General features: G+C 41.1%; 2 protein-coding genes across 6 annotated transcripts in view; one reads left to right on the top strand and one right to left on the bottom strand.

Annotated features, from left to right (window-relative positions):
• Positions 1-866: 866 nt before the first annotated feature.
• Positions 867-16009, top strand: iah1 (isoamyl acetate hydrolyzing esterase 1 (putative)). 2 transcript variants are annotated; one of them, XM_052024469.1, is made up of 6 exons: positions 867-1016; positions 7949-8001; positions 8730-8878; positions 11139-11300; positions 13606-13727; positions 14869-16001. In XM_052024469.1, exons 1-6 carry the CDS (start codon positions 957-959, stop codon positions 15037-15039), a joined length of 717 nt encoding a protein of 238 aa, XP_051880429.1. In that variant the 5' UTR covers positions 867-956; the 3' UTR covers positions 15040-16001. The 2 variants fall into 2 exon arrangements, with proteins under 2 accessions (XP_051880429.1, XP_051880430.1); XM_052024470.1 differs by lacking the exon at positions 8730-8878 and having other exon boundaries at positions 928-1016; positions 14869-16009.
• Positions 16010-17368: 1359 nt separating this feature from the next.
• LOC127574939 (disintegrin and metalloproteinase domain-containing protein 17-like) overlaps positions 17369-18736 on the bottom strand; it is a 56850-nt gene continuing 55482 nt past the window's right edge. The window contains exon 19 of one of the 4 annotated variants that reach the window (XM_052024464.1): positions 17369-18476. In XM_052024464.1, coding sequence (XP_051880424.1) covers positions 18114-18476 — 363 coding nt within the window. In that variant the 3' untranslated portion in view covers positions 17369-18113. The remainder of the gene's footprint in view (positions 18477-18736) is intronic. The other 3 variants (XM_052024465.1, XM_052024466.1, XM_052024468.1) reach the window with 3 other exon arrangements.

The raw sequence follows: 18736 nt of genomic DNA, 5'->3' as shown, positions 1-18736 counted from the left end.
TATTTTCAACAAACCTTGATTTTTTTTTCAGTGTACTATATTTATGGAAATGCTTAATGCAGTGGATTTTTTTCAGATTTTAATTTCTTCAAATATAAAATATGCCTGGCACAGATTACATTGTGATAAAGTCTGATCCATAGAGGATTAAAAAGATATGTGGATAGCGTTCACTGTCGTTTTAGTGTTAAACAAGAGCACTATTTTTATGAAGGTATTCAGAAACATACAATATTGATTGCAAATTGGACATATGGAAGAGTGGAAATTCCTATAATAAAAGACACGTATATGATGATAGAATGGGTGACTAATTATGGAATAAATCAACAATTATCATGTACTCCTCCCTATACCTAGACATAATGAAAGCTCCAGTAATGGAAACTTCTGGAAACTATCTGTTCAAACTGCTCTACTTATCATGAACCAAATTATTCATATGTGTGTTTAAAAACTTTATATTATTTTTCCCATGAATACCATTATTTTAAAAATAATTCTCTTGACATCAATACATTTTAAGCAAGGATGAATGCAATGTTTTGATGTGCATTTTGCCTGATCTGAAGGCCTTAGTCCAGAAGAAGATAAACAACAAGGAAGAGTAGACCGAGGGTGCCTTGTCTAAATCCTCCAGTCAATAGGTCTGCAGCTGATCCTGTACTTTGTCCACTTTCCTACCCCCCGATTCCCTCAGTGTGCAAAGTCAGTCGATCTCAGCTTTGAAATATATTAAGTAAATCTGCAGTTCTCGGGGTCCAAAGATTAACAATCCACTGGGTTAAGGATGTTTCTTTATCTCGCTCTAAAATAAAGGTGCCCCCATCCATGACCCTAACCCCTGGTGTGAACCCAGGACGTTCGGTCCGTCAGCCTGGGGCTAGCTCCCCCCCGGCTGCAGTTCGGCGCCCGCCCTGCTGACGGCGCTGCTGTTACCCGGCGGCAGCGGGTCCATGGCAGCCGGCGGGCTGGTCTGGCCACGGGTCGTCTTGTTTGGAGACTCCATCACTCAGGTAGGCGAGGCCACGGCGCCGGGGCCAGGGTCGGCGTCGGGACCAAGAAGTAATGTACCCCGGCCGGGAGGATTTCCTGGAGCTTCAGAGCGTGTCTGGAGGGCGGGAGCGGTGGCTGGGCCTGGGGCCTGGAGCCTGGGCAAGGGGTCCGGGGGCGGAGCGGAGGGAGCCGGGAGCCGCTGGCGTTGAATTGGAGAGGTCGCGGCGGCGGCCGCCAGGCCTACGGTGTCTGGGTCAGTGGCGGGTTAAACCTTGGCCTGGGTGTGGAGGTCGGAGTCAAGGCCCGGGCAGCAGGTGGCGGCTCGGCCCACGCACTTTGGGAGAGTGAGTGCAGCAGCCGCCAGGCCGAGAGTGGAGCCCGAGGCTGGAGAGACATGGGTTTGTGAAGATACGGAGCCGTGTCCACCTGGTTTGTGGCGGCTCAGGAGAACTGCGGATGCTGGAATTTGGAGCAACACACAACCTGCTGGGTAAACTCAGCTGGTCAACAGCATCTTGCCCCATGGAGGTGCTGCTCGACCCGCTGAGCTCCTCCAGCAGGTGGTTTGTTGTATCTGGTTTGCACCAACTCTTCAGCTGCCAGAGAATCTGCAGCTTCAGGCAGCAGGAATTCCACCTGTTATTGGGAGGGGCATTTGGGAGATAGTAGATTGGCTTGGGGAGTGGGTTTGATGGGCAGCTAGGGATGAAAAATCTCAGATGAAGGAGAGCCACAGAGGTTCAGGGAGTAGGATGATCGAACTGGGTTTCAAAGCCAGAATGGTAATAGATATGAAAGGTGAGTAACTGATCATTATCAATCAGTGGATAAATTCAGTAAAGAGTCGTTTTAATTAACATAATCAACACTTCTTCACTGTGTTTCATTTATTCAAGAAGCTTATTTATTGAAACTGTCAACTACAAATACCTGTTTCTGCCTAAAATGCCCAGAGCACAAGATACAAGCAGCAATTTAGAGAACATGGAGTAAACTGAACTTTATGTAGCCTGGAGATTCAAAGACAAGTAAAGCAGCATTGAAGTGATCAAATCTGGAGCAGGTAGAGGCACGGATGAGGGTTAACAACAGGTGAGCAAAGTTAGGGGAGAGACCAGTCATGTTACGGACATGGAAATAACCAGCTTTCTGATAGAAAGAATTTGGAGTTACAGTCTCTGCTCAGGACCATGGCAAGACCATGATAGGATTTTTGATATGAATCAGTTCTGGGGGATTCTGCAGTGAAAGTGCAGGGTCTGTAAGAATAGCCACTGTAAATATGTTCTCTATGTTCAGATATATAAAAGTGGAAACATTTGAGAGGCAATACCACTAAACTGGACAACAGAGGAGAATGGCATAGTTGACCATGGTGATAAAGGGGTGAAGTAGAAATAATCCACTATTTTTGCAGATAAGATGTAATTTGCAGCTTTGGTTAAGACCATTTTATTGCTGTGGCTGGGTTGGATGTAAAAATGGAGAGATTCAAACGTGAGACTACAGGGAAGGTGGATGTGGATTTTGGAGAAATTAAAGGAATGGTAATTTTCAAGGTCAATGGGGTTGAAGGTTGGTTTTGTGAGAAAGTACATTAAAAGGAACAGTTTTGAAAGGAAGGGGGAATGAGGAACCAGTGAGACTGAGGAAAGCTATGTAGTCAGTAACCTAATGGTAGTGCAGCCAAGGGAACAGTAGTTAGTTCTTCTGGATATAAAGAATTTGAAGAAGCAAGAAAGTTAACAGAAAAACTAGAGAAGGATGAAAGTTAGACCTCGAAGAATATGAAGGAGGGTTTGGCTTGGCAGGGTAGGAAGAGATGGAGAAAGCAGAAGCAGCTGATTGGATGGTTTCAGTGACAGGAAAATCATGAGCTTGTATTTTGTTGTCAGCCATTAGGTGGGGTGGAGGTTAGACTTGTATTTATATCACATCTTTGGGTGCCACAATTCCTACATTACAACAATCAGTGTATGGCAAGCTCCCAGAAGCAACATCGCCAACATGTCCAGGTAATGTGATTTGGAAATGTTGATGGATAGACAACTGTTGGCCAGGATAGGATTCCCTTCAACTACGACCATGGGATTGTTTATGTCCACCTCAGTTTTGCATCTTCTCCAAAAGATGGATTCTGTATTGCCGCAAGCCAGAATAGTAGAAGTGTCAACCATGTGTCCTTGGAATATCCACCCATGTTCAGAAGTTTGTTTTGCAGAACAGGAAGTGGCCATTTTGTCTTATGCATAGCAGCTGTCTGCAAGAGTGACCCACTTAGTTCCAGTTCTCTGTCTTTATTCACCCTTCAAATATTTGCGCACTATCCTTTTAAAACCCAGAGTGGATTCTGCAATAAATGTTGCCTCTGGTGGGGAATCCATGTTCTAATAAGCCTTTGTAAAAACAATAAATAACAACACATTGTATATTAACCTGGAAACATGTTCCCAGGCACGTAATAGACATTAGCAACATTGAGTTAAGTAAGGTGATAAGTGGAATGAGTGAGAGGTTGATTTAAAGAAGTGCACTATTGGATCTTAAAGCAAAGGATTGTCAAGGCAAATGTATTTTGATAGGAAGTTCTCAAGAATAGCCTCAATGTGGTGGATTCTAGTGTCCTTATGCAAATGCTGGTCAGGGCAAATAATTCAATCTGAAAGACATATGAAACAGGGTATTGCTGAGGGTGTAATGACCTATGTTGCAATGAACTTGGTATTTGTCCTTTGGGGAAATTGTTATTTAAGGCACTGGTCCATCCATATCCTGTTCAGAGTGATCTGTACACATAGCAAATGACATGTTGTATTGATGATTTCTCAGGGTTAGTTTACATTTCTTTGGCTGATGTGTAACGTTTGGAAGTCCATATGTATACAAGAGCTGGGCGTACTCTTATTGACTAAATGAGTACCTCTTTAAGAAATTCCAGCTTGAATTTTCCTTCACAAATGCAAGCTGACTCTCTATGAGCAGTTCCTACTTATCCTAGTGCTCAGTCACTCTTACTCTGGAGATGGAATCCAGCGACTCCCCACAAGACCTGGAAGAATATGAAGGAGGGTTTGGCTTGGCAGGGTAGGAAGAGATGGAGAAAGCAGAAGCAGCTGATTGGATGGTTTCAGTGACAGGAAAATCATGAGCTTGTATTTTGTTGTCAGCCATTAGGTGGGGTGGAGGTTAGACTTGTATTTATATCACATCTTTGGGTGCCACAATTCCTACATTACAACAATCAGTGTACATAGCTTTCCTCATTTTCTCCACTCCGACTTCCCTCTATCACTTTTTAAATCATTGGATAGCAATTCCTGATTCAAAAGCATGATTCCCAAATCTTGAAGTAGACAGCGGTAGAAAATTCTAAAACTGCAATGTCTCATGGTGTTTCCAATACACAAGGGTGGAAACAAAAGGTTACTGAAAACCTATCTTCCGTTATTTTCTGCTTCACCTTTGTTCTTTCTTGGATAAATCTTCCCAGTACTTCCTTTGACTTGTCTTTAAGATTTCCTTCTGTGACAGTGTCCTTTCTCTGTACTGTGAAAAAAGATTACCCAGTCATGATGGCCACAAGCTTATACTATTTGCTCGTTGTCCATCTTGGAGAAAAATCGAAGAGTGATACATGCAAAGATTAGATCGCGTTAACACTTCTACTATTTCTAGTGAGTAGCTGAACTTAGTTGAGCATATGATCATTGGATAAGTAGGTGCATAAACCAAGGATCACAACGAAACACATTTGAAACCTCTCTATTCATTATTAACAAACTTTAGAGTGCGCTTCGACGTCTTAGGCCGATGCTTGTTGGGCTTCCCTCAGGAATGGTACATATGCAAGTTTTCAAGGGCTCTGATGTGTTAGTATGAATAGTCATTTTACATAGGGGTACTGTTTGATTAGGTCGCTCATTTTATGTTGCATGGACCACTTACTCACATGACAGCATCCAAGTAAGTTGGCCTGAGGTTTCAGCTCATGCTGACAAGTGCATTGACTGAACGGGATTCGGCACACTGAACAGTGATTGGGCCACAAGAATCCACAAGGTTCCTTGTATTCAACTTGGTCCAGGAAAATGGTTCTCAATCTGTTGGCCACATTTGGCCACACTTGTTTGGTGAAGACCATTGATCCGGACAGGCACAAAAATAAAACAGAGTGGTTGAACCATAACTGATAAAGGAAATTGGGGATAGTATTTGATCCAAGGTAGAAACAAATAAATTGGCCCAAAAACAACCAGCAAACCTGAGAACCAGGAACAGTTTAGAATTCAGTAAAGTAGAAAGAGACATTCATTAAGATGGGGAAAATAGAGTATGAGATTAAGTTTCCGGGGAACATAAAAATTTGATTAGTGAAGACAAATAATGGTCAGAAACAGTGAGTTATAATGGGGAACAAAGAAATGGCAGTCTAATTGGACAAACACTTTTGTCTGGCAATGAGACCCGTGTATCCTTGTGCACCAGTCACTGGAGGTAAGCATGCAGATACAGCAGGCAGTTAAGAAAGGCAAATAGTATGTTTGCCCTCATATTGAGAGGATTTGAGCACAGCATCAGGAATATCTTGCTGCAAGTGTATGGCGCCTTGGTGAGACTGGAGCATTGTGTGCAGTTTTGTCTCCTAACTAGGGACAGTCAGCATGGCTTTGTGCAGGGCAGGTCTTGTCTTACTAACTTGATCAACTTTTTTGAGGAGGTGATGAAGATGAAGGAGTGGATGTTGTCTACATGAATTTTAGTAAGGCATTCAACAAGGTCCCTCATGGAAGGTTCATCCAGAAAATTGAGATGCATGGGATCCACAGTGACTTGGCTGTTTGGATTCAAAATTGGCTTGCCCATAGAAGACAGAGGGTAGTGGTCGATGGGAGTTATTCTGGAGGTCCATGATTAGTGGTGTTCCGTAGGGGTCCATACTGGTCTCTCTGCTGTTTGTGATATATGTAAATGACTTGGATGAAAACGTGGACGGATGGGTTAGTAAGTTTGCAGATGACATAAAGATTGGTGGCATTGTGGATAGTGTAGAAGATTGCCAAAGGGTACAGTGGGATATAGATCAGTTGCAGATATGGTTGGAGAAATGGCAGATGGAGTTTAATTTAACCAGTGTGAGGTGTTGCACTTTGGGAAATCAAATGTAAAGGAAAAGTACACATTTAATGGCAGGACTCTTACAGTGTTGATGTACAGAGGGATCTTGGGGTCCAAGTCCATAACTTCCTGAAAGTAGCCGCACAAGATGATAGGGTGGTAAAGAATGCATATTACATGCTTGCCTTTATCAGTTGAGGCATTTAGTTCAAGAGTCAGGAAGTCATGTTGCAGCTTTATAAAATTCTGGTTAGGCCACATCTGAAGTATTGCATTCAATTCTGGTCACCCCATTATAGGAGGGAAGTGGAGGCTTTGGAGAGGGTGCAGAAGAGGTTTACCAGGACACTACCTGGGTTAGAGGGCATGTGCTATGAGGAGAGCTTGGACAAACTGAGGTTGTTTTCTCAGGAGTAGCAGAGGCCGAGGGGAGACCTGTTAGAAGTTTATATAATTATGAGAGGCTAGAGAGACAGCCAGTTTTTTTTTCCCCAGGGTCAAAATGTTTAAGGTGTGAAAATGAAAGTTCAAAGGAGATGTGTGGGGCAAGTTTTTTTTTTAAAACACAGAGAGTGGTGGGTGCCTGGAATATGCTGCCAGGATTGGTGGTGGAGGCAGATATGACAGAAGCATTTAAGAGGCTCCTAGAAAGGCACATGAATATGCAGAGAATGGAGGGATATAGATCATGTGCAGGTAGAAGGCATTAGTTTAATTAGTTCGGCACAACATTGTGGGCCAAAGAGCCCATTCCTGTGATGTTCTTATCTGAGGAAGGATGTTCATGCTTTGGAGGGAGTGCAGTGTTAGGTTCACCAGACTGATGCCTGGGATGACAGGACTGACACAAAGATTAGGGTGATTGGGCTTGCTCATTGAAACTTCTAAAATGCTTACAGGACTGGACAGGCTAGATGGAGGAAGAATGTTCCCAAGGATAGGCTGGTCAAGAACCAGGGATCACAGTCTATGTGCAGTTTAGAACTGGGATGTGGAGAAATTGCTTGACTCAGTGGGTGGTGAACCCATGGAATTCTCTACCACAGAAAGCAGTTGAAACCAAATCATTAAAGATGAATATGGATATAGTTCTATATTCATCTTTAATGCTAGATGTAGTTCTAATGGCCAAAGAGATCAAGGGAATTAGGGGGAAAAAACAGAAACAGGGCACCAAATGTGGATGATCAGCCATGATCATATTGAATGGCGGAGCGGGCCAGATGGCCGACTTGTGTTCCTTTTTTCTATGTCTGTGTTTCAGTGTTTTCCCATTTTGTTTTCAGTTGGAATATAGTTTGATTCTTGTCACTATAAGTGAAACTCCAATAAGCCGGCACCCTCAGGACTTTTTCCAGACTATTGAAAATTAATTCAATTAATACATCAAATGAGTTAATTCACTAATTTTTAAGATGTCATACAGTAACCCAATGAATTTTGCAGTGAACTAGGCATGTCTAAAGGAAGTGTGGAAGATGGGGCCCTGGTGAGTGGAAAGAGAGCAAGATTGGGTGGGGGGGGGGGGGGGGTGAAGGGGGGAAAAGGCATGATGAGCCATTGGGATTTCTGAACCATAAGCATAGCAGATTATCAGAATTTTACCATGTTATAAATTAGAACCTCAGCCCATCCTTAATGGGCTGTTTCAGCAGAAAAACAAAGCTCCTTAATAAAATGTGGTTTCCCGTTTCACAAAGTGGGTTGAAGGAAGAGATTAAAAATTTGTCATGCACATTCTTTGAGATGAAGGCAATGATGCGATGCAGAAATTTGGGAGCAAAAGTTGGAATTGTTTCTGATGATCTAATTATGTGACTAATTTCATTACACCTAGGGATCCTTTGAGAATGGAGGGTGGGGTGCTGCAATTGCAAACAGGCTTGCTAGGTAAGTTAAAATATCTGCACTTATTACAATATTTACAATGGGTTGCCAAAGTAGTTGTGATGGCAGTGAAATTGCTGTTAAAAAAACTGCAGTTTAACACTGAAACCTGGCAGAACTTGCCAGCAAATTGTACACTTTCTAAGGATGTATAAGCAGAAAGACCATATTCTGAATGAAAATGCATCAGAAACAGGTTTATTATCATTGACTTAGATGATGTGAAATCTGTTGTTTTGAGGCAGCAGTACAGTGCAAAGATATAAAATTATGATATTACAAAAATAAATAAATAGTGCAAAAAAAAAAGGAATAACGAGATGGTGTCCATGGACTGTTCAGAAATCTGATCATGGAGGGGAAGAAGGGGTTTGTAAATCATTGAGTGTGCATCTTCAGACTCCTATACCTCGTCCCTGATGGTAGTAACGAGAAGAGGGCGTGTCCCAGATGATGAGGGTCCTTAGTGGTAGGTGCCACCTTCTTGAGGCACCGCCCCTTGAAGATATCCTCGATGGTGGGGAAGGTTGTGCCTATATGATGGAGCTGGCTGAGTCTACAACCCTCTGCAGCAGCTTGCGATCCTGCGCATTCGAGCCTCCATACCAGACTGTGATGCAACCCGTCAGAATGCTCTCCACTGTACATCCATAGAAATTGTGGTTCAATAACAATACAAACTACACTTCTGTTCTTACTTTTATCACAAGTTGTAATCACTTTTGTTGTAGGAAGTGTGATGTGTTGAATCGTGGTTTGTCAGGATATAATACGAAATGGGCTCTAACTGTTCTGCCAAAGATTATTACTCAACCTACTGACCAAGACACCATTGCTGCTGTTGTAGTCTTTTTTGGAGCAAATGACTCTGCTTTGAAAGGTAGGCACTGCATGGAGAACCTCTGCTCTGACAAGCTTTTAACAAGTCTGCCTCTTTTGAAACCATCCCAAGTACAAATCTGGACCAGAACAAGCCTTAGTAAGGTTCTGAGCCCCATTCTCAGGCTGCGCTGCCAACTCTTTTTGGAGGGTGATGAGCACGCTCACTGTTCATTCGACCACAAGACTATGGCGTAGGGAGGAGAAAATTATCTACAGTGTCGATCCAGAAGGTGATGCGGTGACTCCTGCAACGCCCTGTGTGTACATCTGTGTGGGGAAAAAGTGACAACAGGACTGAACTGGACTTCCAGTAAGAGTGAATAAAAAAGGAAATGTAGATATAGGGGGAGAAAAATCAGCCAAAGATACTGAAATCCAACCATAAAAGCTCATGGCTATGGAACAAACTTTTCCACCACAGAGCAGCAATCAGATTTAGGATCTTCCTAAAGAAGCTGGTCATAGGAAACAGCTACAAAGAAGGTGGGGGATGTTTGTCATAAGAGTGTGTCTATATTGTAATCCTCATCCTGTATCCTTAAACTGATTAACGATGCCTTAAGTGATTAAAGGCTGTTCACTGCTTTGAAAAGATTATAATGAGCTTGTCAATACTCATCTATTAAGAAATAATTGTTGCCAAAGGATATGAATGTTTTCTTATGCCTCTTTGACTAGTTACAAAGAAATATTTTCATTAGACTAGGCATAGATTGCCAAAAGCAATTGAGAGGAAGGAGAAAAAAAGTGATCATTTTTTAGAACAAACCTAATCCATATTCTTAATATCACTGTAAAAAGTGAGAAAATGAAGATAACCTAAATTTTGAGAGAACAGACTCAAAGGTAAATTAAGTCTCAAGACAAATCTGATGTAAGACCAAATATAAATGTTTAAAATTATGGAAGATCTTAATTGAGTGGGATGTAGAAAGAGTTTTCACTTGTGGGGAAGTGTAACTTGAAGTCATTGCTGCAAGATAGTCAGCAAGCGATCCAAAAGAAAAAAAAACTTGTCTCATGAGAATGTGGAACTTGCTAGCACAGAGATGTTTAAGCAAATAGTGATGATGCCTTTAAAAGGAGGGTGAACAAGCATAATGGAAAAGGGAACAGATGATTGATTACTCACAGATTTAGATGAGGAAAGATGGGAGCAGGTTCCAGAACAGCATAAATACAGAGATAGTCTGGTTGGAACAAATGGCCTGCTTCTGTACCATATGTCTTATGTAATCAGATTTTAAGATATTTTGTGAAAGGTTGTTTACAATGTGCAGAGGTCCAGCACCAGAAACCACTGCCATTTTAGGAATATGTCTGTGTTCCCATGAAGTTTCATTAAAGCAAAAAGGAATTTATTCCTTAATCCAAAACAGAATAATGGTTTTAATTGGTGACACAGAGACTAGCAGCATCTGTGGGGGTGGGGTGGGGGGAGAGGTATCACCGACATTTTGGGTAAAAGCCCTTTATGAACATAGTTTTCCAATTTTAGGTAACCCTCCCCTCATTTGGGATTTCCCCCCTTCCTTTCCTGGTGTAAGGGAAGGGGAACGCCCCAACTGGAGGGGAAGGTTACCTAAAATTGGAAAACTCTTATGTTCATACAGAGTTTTGACCCAAAATGTCAACGATCCCTCCAGTCCTGCCATTTTTCCCCCTTTCCAAACCCCCTATCAACCATCCTTGTCATCCTCCTGGTTCCATCCACTCACTACACCTACACACACACACACACACACACAGGCTCCCCTGCACGCTCCCCTATCTGGTTCCATCTGCAATTCGCCTCCTTTACTTCAGAGACCCTGATAGCCCTTTTATGTTCCTGCTTATCTCCCTCCAGCAGCTGTCTCCCACCTCCCTGCCTATCATAATTTTTCTCTTTGTCTGCCTCCATCTATTATTCACCTGCCACCGTCTCCCAAATCCACCCCCACTCCCCTCCCCTACCTGGCCTAACCTGCTCATCTTTCACCCCTCCTCAGTCCACCGATCACCTCGAACGTCTGTGTCACACCTCCGCCTCTCTTTACACTGGCTATCTTGCCTCTCCACTCAAAGTCCTGATGCAGGTTTTTGACCCAAAACATCAACAATTCCTCTCTCCCCATGGTTCCTCCAGCAGATTGTTTGCTGCAATGGTTTTAAGTGGTTTGGAAGCAGTCATGGGAGTGCTATATTATATAATTTGTATTCTATCTATTAACTATCACACCAATTTGTGTTACTTGTTCTTTTTGATTTGTGACCAGATGTCAACCCGGTGCAGCACATTCCTTTGGCTGAATATGCTGAAAATCTGAAGCATATAATTCAGTACCTGAAATCTATAGGTATTTGTGAAGAGAAGGTGGTCATGATAGCCCCGCCTCCGCTGGATGAGTCAGCCTGGGAAAAGGCATGCATTGCCAAGGGTAACACCAACACATTCATACACATTAAAACAAATCGAGTTAATAAGTTGTGAATTAGTTAGAGCCTAATGACTTGATTTGAATCTTTTTGTTACTGAACAGAGAGGAAGGCAGATGAGGAATCGCTCTCCTGCAGCAGACTCCCACCGTACAATTATAATTTTGCTTTCTGTTTTGAACATTGTGTAAGATTTTTCCCCACTCAGTAAGAAGTACAGTAGCATTGTGTTTAAGTTATTGGACTGGCAGCCAGAGTTGTGGACAGTTGATCCAGAGACATGAGGGACTCTCACTATGGCAGCTGGGAGATTAAATAAATCAAGTAATTAAATAGTTCTGGAATTTAGTACAAGCAGTAACCACGAAATTACCAGAATGTTGTAAAACAAAACTATTTGATTCACTGATATACTTCAGGGAAGGTTATCTGTCATCTCTTTGCCATCTGGCCTTTGTGTGACATTATTCTTTTCTGCAACTATTCTTCTCTCCCACTCTCAATCCTATTCCAATATCAGTTCCGTCCAAGGTTCACATTGAGAAAGTCTTTATTAATGTCACTTTTTAAATAATGTGGTAGCTTCTTCCCTCATTTACCTCTACCCCCAGTCCCCAACTCTTCTCTGCTGAGTCCAAGAACTTTATCCATTATAATTGATCATATTAGAGACATACAGCATGGAAACAGGCCCTTCAGCCCAACTCATCCATGCCAACCAAGTCTACCTGAGCTAGACCCACTTCACTGCGTTAGGCCCATATCCCTCTAAACCTTTCCCATCGATGTACCTAAATGTCTTTTAAACATTGTAACTGTACCCACCTCTACCAGTTCCTCTGGCAGCTTATTCCATAAACCCTTACCCTCTGTGAAAGAAGTTTCCTCTCAGATCCCTTTTAAATCTTTCCCCTTTCACCTTAAATCTGTGTCCTCTAGTTTTAGACTCCCCTACCCTGGGTGAAAGACTGTGACCATCTACCTTACCTATGCCCCTCATGATTTCATATACCTCAAAGGTCATTCCTCAGCCTATATTCCAGGGAAAACAGTTGCTGCCTATCCAGTCTCTCCTCGAAGCTTGAGTCCTGCAGTCCTGGTAACATCCTTGTGAATCTTTTCTGCACCCTTTCCAGCTTAATGACACGTCCTTATACCCAGGCAACCAGAACTGCAAAGAGTATTCCAAGTGCAGTCTCACCAACAAACATTTTGTACAGCTATAACATGATGTCCCAACTCTTGTACTCAGTGCTGTGACCAATGAAGACTAGTGTCCTGCCAGAAATGTGGCATATTGCAGGAAAGGTAGCTATTCACACACTGTGGCTGTACCAGATCCTTTGCAAGTATTATCCAGATGGTTCTGTTTCTCTTCGTGACACGTTCTCCTTTTAAAAGTTACTACATTCACCCTTTCAGGATCTGCATTCTAGCTTATAACAATTTGCAGTGTATTAAAAGAATCTAATCTTTTTTGCAAGATGTCTTAAATCTGATTACCAACCCTCCTGCCAGTGGAAGTTATGTACTACATTAAAGTTCTGCACTACATTAAAGTTCTGCATAATCTTGAAACTCCCTATAATCTTTTAAGGGGAACACATCAATTGGGAACATAGAGAAGGATGCTCACATCATACACATCAGTGGATAAATTAGGAAGTCTGTGCTGTTGCGGTGATAGCTCGACTCAAAGTTGTGGGTTCAAGTCCCATTTCCAGAGAAGGAGTATACACATTTGTTCTATCAACTTGGGAGACTGAGACAGAAAATAGGCATGGTTACTTAATGTGTAGTAGAGATGTTGAGTTTTCCCTCTTTGACTGTACAAGAAGTTTCCAACATTTATGAAAAAACATTTTCAGAAAAACTTAAATGTCTAGGGGTGTATAAACGACATTGTTTCAAACATTAGATCTTTGTGTATTTATAAGATTATTCCATTCTTAATTTCCCTAATTATTTGCTGAGCCCTACACAGGTGCATAACTATTACACAGCTAGAGCAGTGTGAGAGTGTGCCATTAGACGCCTTTGCTGCCTGCTTCTCTCATCATATCTGTATGTACTGAAGCCCTACCATTGCTACCTCTGACACCTACTGCATCACAGCTCTTAATTTACAAGATAGTAACTTCAATTGGCTAGAAGACTTGGAAATATTCATGAACAGTTAACATTCAAATCTGTTTGCAACAAATGTTGTTGAGGGCACCACGATAGTAGCTTGTACATAATTTTAATTCTATGACCATCACCTATTTTGCATGTTTTTCTGGAGTGGTTGTTTACTGTCTTTACCAGGTAATAAATTGGACAGATGTAATTCAGTAACCAAGGAGTACACTCAGGCCTGTGTCAAGGTAGCAACAGAATGTGGAACTGATGTGCTTGATCTCTGGACTTTGATGCAAATTGAGAATCAGGTAAGGAAAGAGAAGCCAAGTGGTCTGCAATTTGAATTTATACTTCAGGTTCAAGGAACAGGAAATGTAACACTATTTGGTAACACTAAGTAACAGTTTTAGTATGTGGGGAATGTTATCCTTCATGCTTAACCTTGGCTCTGGTAATTTCCATTTCTTATCCAGATTTTAAAAGGTATCATAGAATATTGCAGTCTCTCAGGGAAAAACTCCAAATAGGATGATGACTTTCTATGTATCCTTTAAATCCATTTTCTGAGTGATTACAGATAACAGACAAAGAATCAAGACCTTCATAAAGAGGCAGAGGGGGATTTGTGATTGATACAGTGTCCATTAAATAGGCCAGCACTAAATTCTATAAATATGGTTTTTGGGAAGTAGGATTTGGAAATGAGGGGAAGTAAGTAAAAATGAAGTATTTTTTCCTACAGTTCCCATGTGCAAGATTCTTTGTTTTTTTTAAAGAAAAGGTGCATATGGTGACAACCCTCATAGCCAGTGACAGAGGAGATGCTTGCTTAATCACTGGTCAATCATGCTTGGTGACCACACTGCTGTAATGACAGAGGTTGATTTTATGGATACAAATTTTATTAACTACACTTGCAAAAGTTTTCTTTTGAACCTACCCTGCTTTTACTGCAGGAAGTTGCTGTACAATCAGCTGACAGCAACAATATATACTCAAAATAGTTTAAATTCCACTATATATTACATTTTGTATGAAACTCTGGTAGTATTGCAGCTTTTGACAGTTTCTCATAGGTGTGTGTACCACCACTGTTGCTGAAACAGTACAAACAAGCCAGATATAATGGTCCTGATGGCTTCCAGGATTTTAAGTTGAGTTGCCTAATCACAGAACACAGGTTTTTAATCACAGTAGCTAACCCAGAAGAAGACAACTGCCGTGTTAAGAAAAGGATGTGATAAAAGGGGAGAGAGGTGCTTGTAGATCTCTGCTTGTGCAATTTGCTGCACAGTACTGCTAATGTTATATGACCCAAATTTCACTTGCTTTGTCTACAGCTGTTGTGATTGTCATGACCGTCTTGTCTGTAAATAAATCTTGTGTATTCAATTTACATGGGTGCTGATTTGTTAACTTAAGATTCTTTTTTAAAAAATTATATTACAGGACTATTCCTCCTACCTTTTGGATGGACTACATTTATCAGAGAAAGGGAGCAGGTTTCTTGAAACACATTTGTGGCCCCTGTTGGAAAAGAGAACAGCAAGTCTGCCAATGATCTTCCCATACTGGAGGGATATAGATCACCTAAACTGCCAAGCCAGCCTATTGCTATAAATTCAACAATGCAAGGTCCACATATTCTTTTGCATTAATCCAATGATTTGTACAGGGCTAGTGGTTAGCCAATAGGACATAGACCTGATTTTATTTATACATTGCCTTACCATTAGTATGCAGCCACACAAGGTCATTCTTAGGATTAATATTCTGTTGAACTTGAATTACAGAACATAATATGCATTGGGAAAATAATACACATTGAGAGAGAAATGTCATTTAGACAATTGATGCATTTTTGAGATCCCAGCCAAATGAATTCTACCCTCTAAATCCAGCATTTTCATATGATAGACTTCACAGATTTTTTTAAATCTATATCACATGAACATTCCTTCCCCCCACCCCACAAGGAAGGTGATGTAATCTGTAACTGGGGTGGGTGGCCTGTGTCTTCAGACGTACAACAAATGCTCCACCAACTACACAGTTGTCAGGCCACCCAAACAGCAAAGAAATAAAAACAGCTTCTGGAGGACCTTGAGAACATTGCATTTTTTCTACTAGAAAGACCCAAGAACCAGCATCAGTTTCTTTATCTTAGACCACTGTGTTGGCCAATGACTTTACTAATAGTGCCCAGTACAGAGAACTTACTTCAGCTGTCCTCATTGAAAAGTATCCATTAACATCAGTTGTATTTTGAGGATTTCTGCCCTTGGCTTTATTCCAACCAAACCCAGTTAAAAGGACAAATGAACCAGGTCTCCAGTAGGTTGCTTTCCTGATCATTTTAAAAACTTTCTTTTATTCTTGAAGTGTTCATCTAAAATACTTCTGTTACTATTGAAAGAGGGGGGGAAGAAATGTTAGTAATATGTTGAGATCTGTAAAATCATCAAAATAAACTGATGCTAGTTTAACGAGATCAGAATAGTCTGCTGTGCCCATGTTATCTGCATGCACTGCTTTGAACTTACAGCAAAACAAAATCGCTGCTGCAAGTTTTTCCTTGGCTTTGTACTTCATATTTCTATTCAAATAAATTTTTACGCTTTTGATACCAAACCACCTCTCAGTGATGCCATTTCAACACTCATTTTAGAGGGGTGGATTGATTGCTGAGATGCAACCAAAAGAATAAAAGGTGGTTGAAATTGAATCTCAAGCAAAGGCTGAAGACCAACACAAGGAAAACTACATCGCCACTAATAGCACCCTGTAAAAGAACCATACCAACTGAAATTTCTCTCTCAACATCCGTTGTGCTTTGAGGATTACTGCCAGGGATATCATTCCACGATATTCACCAAACATATAAAGTCAAATACCAGCAAGAAAATCCACCAAATGTCCAGAATGGACCCATTTGGACCTTTGGCTACACTGTCAATGTTACTGATCCAATACTTCATGATCATTGAACATTTATCAACCTCAGTTTGTGGTCACTTACAAAAAAAAATAGGTTCAGTCATTGCACAACCTGAGGGTTTAATAAGATTAGAGGCCTGCAATTCAGCACAATACCGCACAAGTAATTTGAATACATGTTACACTGAAAAAAATGGAAAGAATAATTGGCACATAGGTTGCTGCTTTTAATCAGTGGCCCAGAATTTCCTGGGGGTGGCTTGCTGCTTACTTACTTGGTAGGTATACACTTATCTGCAGCAGATTTTCCAGTGGCAACTTCCATAATGACATACAGCAGGCAACCTTCTGGTTGTAAATAGCACAACATCATGGGATTTGACAGAAACACTTGCCAGCAGTTAAAACATACTTGAATGATAAAGTCCAGGGTCTCTGACATTTAAACTATTTAAGATCAAGATTTCAAATTGGAACAAATCCAGAAAATGTAACAAATGCAAAGTACCTGAAACTTATTCTCCTTTCAGTGCAGAAGAACATTGTAATGAATGAAGTTGCTGAGCCTGTGTCACATCCAACCCGAGACAGGCTCAAAAAGCAGATTCCCCTTTGCATCTACTGGGGAAGCTGTGCTCCACCCAGTCTCCATTAGAACAACTTCAGAACATTGTCCAGAAACTATCAGCAATCAGTCTTAGGAAGTTCAGGGTGGCACAGCTGCTGCCTCAACTCCAGTGATGCTGAATCAATCCTGACCTCTGGTACTGTCTGTGCAGAGTGTACATATTCTCCCCTCGACTCTGGGATGCGGGAGGATACCAGAGCATTTGCCAGATATCCAAAGGCGTACTGGTAGGTTAACTGACTATTGTAAATGGTAAAAGAATCAAAGGGGACTTGATGAGCATGTGAGAGAACAAGTTGCACAGCTACAGGGAAAATAAGAGGGCAAATGGGATTGCTCTACTGGGAATCAACATGGACCTGATTCGCCAAATGGTTGTGTCATAATTAAGGAAGTTCAGGATTTCTGTATGTCCTTACCTGCACAAGAGTCCCAAGCTTCCTGATAGTAACTGACGTTTCATGCAGAACTGCTGGCATTTTTCAGGAAAACCCATGTGACTGTCCGCCACAAGATAAATTTACAATTTCTTCAAAATATTTGAAGCTATTCATTAAAACAAACCAATTAAAAATCCAAACATTTTAATAAAGTACATTGCGGTCACTATAGTTCCAAATTTTTATATTTACAAAAAATTTAAAGTCTTTAATTACCAAAATTGCAGCAGTAAGCTGCTCACACTGCTTGCAAATACTGATGTAGAATCAATAGTCATAAACATAAGGCAGTAATTTACATATCAGTGCTTTCAAACAGCAAAAATGTAACTGACCAAAGCTGTGCTTTACCCCAATAGAAAATATGCCTCAGTTAAAAAGTGAATAGTTAGATTCATAAAGAACTTATTTTTGGAAGATTTTTTTTATCAGTTAGTTATGATCCAGCCAAATTTCTTTTGTTTTTAAATAAAGTGGCCTGTACATTGAATCATTTTGTGTACTTAAGAGCAATTACAAGAGTTCCAGGTCAGAAACACATTACCAGCTTTAAAAAAATGCTGCATACACTGGGAAGAAGCCCACATCAATTTGCACATAGCCTGATTTGTAACAAAAGTCTTATGAAGAGAAACCACATGATAAATAATTCAGTGTTTTATAAAAATTGACTAAACATTCAAGCAACATTAGCATTCAGTTTCCTTACTGTCAATTCTGGTTTGACGCTGCAATTTAAACAGAGATGCCTTGTCACTCCTGTTGGCTGAGTGCGCTGTTAAATCTTCAAAGGATTTTGCTGTCTGGCTACTATTTGGAAAAGGATCTTCGCCTAACCCACCCTCTCCAATTAAAGAATCAACACTGGGGTCTTCCTGTATAGTGTCCATCCGATGGTGGTCAGATTTTGTTGGCACCACGATTGTTGGAACAGTCACTGATGCCATTGGTGTTGATGGTGGTGGAGGTTGTTGAAAACGGCTTGTGGACTGAAGGGGAGGCTTCACTATGCGAACTGATGCAGATTCTAGGCTGCTAAACATCTCGGCGTTCTGCAGTAAATTGTTAAAAATAGTTACATTAGACAATGTTACCTTGACAAAACTATTCAAGAAGTTGCTTTGGTTTTCTGCCTCTTCTGGAGAAGATGTCAACGTTAGCCTGGAACTATAACTACACTACATGGACTTACAGCAGCCTTACAGTCTACCATCCTTAAAATAGAAGGGAACATGAGCTATAATGCTTAACTTTACAGCCTGGTGGTTATCAGTTTACTGTATCACGGTTGTGTCAAACTTCCATGGGGCAA

This window comes from Pristis pectinata, chromosome 10, assembly GCF_009764475.1.
Source record: "Pristis pectinata isolate sPriPec2 chromosome 10, sPriPec2.1.pri, whole genome shotgun sequence".
Taxonomy (NCBI): Eukaryota; Metazoa; Chordata; class Chondrichthyes; order Rhinopristiformes; family Pristidae; genus Pristis; species Pristis pectinata.
This window is presented reverse-complemented; position numbering and strand designations above follow the sequence as displayed.

Excerpts from the sequence above, each read along its gene's own strand:
- iah1 (XM_052024469.1), top strand. The coding sequence starts at position 957 with ATGGCAGCCGGCGGGCTGGTCTGGCCACGGGTCGTCTTGTTTGGAGAC. Across the intron at positions 1,017-7,948 it reads TTGGAGACTCCATCACTCAG|GGATCCTTTGAGAATGGAGG; the intron begins GTAGGCGAGGCC and ends CATTACACCTAG. Across the intron at positions 11,301-13,605 it reads AAAGGCATGCATTGCCAAGG|GTAATAAATTGGACAGATGT; the intron begins GTAACACCAACA and ends TGTCTTTACCAG.